Below are 1,143 nucleotides of genomic sequence, written 5' to 3' on the forward strand. Positions count from 1 at the left end.
CTTTTCTTCTTCGTCTTCTTCCTAGACTCTTTTTCTCTTCTTGGTCTCTTCTCCATATGCGTTCTCTTTCTTTCTCTCACTCTAGTTCATGCATGTCGACGCAGGCATATCTACATCTGTAGATAGCTTCATACACATGGAGATAGATTTACATATATATATATATATAGAGAGAGAGAGAGAGAGACTGGTAGATCTATATGTATGTGTATGTCTATGTCGATTGCCCATGGTAAGATTGGGCTTTTAGGCGAACGTTTTTCTTTACTTTTTTGCATGCATCTTTAGAATGCTCTCCCTTACAGCTTACATCCTTCTTTGTATGAGAGAAGAGAAGAGGAGAAGAAGAAGAAGGAACGGCGCATCTCCCACAAAAGAGAGAAAGAGAAGAAGAGAAAAAGAGAGAGAGAGACTGCCTTCATGAAGGAGAAGAAGAAAAAGAAGTAGAAGTTTGTCTACTTACAGAGATAGACATCGTTCATGCTTTCTCATTATACCACTAGCGCCACTCCCACATTTCTACTCCTTCTCAAAGCCTCCCAAATCATCTTTTTCTTCTTCTCTTCAATCTTTCATTCTTTCCTCGTGGCTTCTATCACTCTTTTAATCTCTTTCTTTCTTTCTTTCTTTCTTTAGCTGGTACGCATACACTAAAGAGGACAGTGTGTATATCTACCCAAGGAGCCTTGTCGAAGTTCATAAAGAGAGGCCTGCAATGCGTGGGGTGTCGAGCGGTAATTAAAGAAGGCTCTCTTTGTAAATATTGCCAACAAAACGAAGCTGAGGTAATAAGCCATCTATTTCTTTCTTTCTTTCTCTCTCAATCTTTCTTTCTCACTCTTCTTTTCTCTTGTTCTTTTCACGGATGTCTCAGAAAGGAGCAAGGAATCGATCTTTCACCGACTCTGCCTTCCTTTTCCTCTCCATAGACAGCCACGTTTGTATACATATATACATATAGAGAGAGANNNATATATATATATATATGTGTAAGTTCTTTAGGTTGCAGTAGGCGGGGGGGAGTAGGAGAGATAAAGTCACCAACGCTTTAGAAGGAATGGCACTTCCTCAGCTAGCTAGCTAGCTACCAGAATCATTTTGGTCGTGGTCATATCCAGCCTTCTTCTTTGCTCTTTTGTCTAT

General features: G+C 39.9%; 1 protein-coding gene across 1 annotated transcript in view; it reads left to right on the forward strand.

The window, feature by feature from the left end:
* The window catches only part of CSUI_004634 (dna polymerase delta catalytic subunit), an 8,431-nt gene that overhangs the window by 4,817 nt on the left and 2,471 nt on the right, over positions 1 to 1,143 (forward strand). The window contains exon 7 of the mRNA XM_068064819.1: positions 637 to 785. Within this exon, the coding sequence (XP_067923202.1) occupies positions 637 to 785 (149 nt within the window). The remainder of the gene's footprint in view (positions 1 to 636; positions 786 to 1,143) is intronic.

Source organism: Cystoisospora suis, assembly GCF_002600585.1.
Source record: "Cystoisospora suis strain Wien I chromosome Unknown contig_2185, whole genome shotgun sequence".
Taxonomy (NCBI): domain Eukaryota; phylum Apicomplexa; class Conoidasida; order Eucoccidiorida; family Sarcocystidae; genus Cystoisospora; species Cystoisospora suis.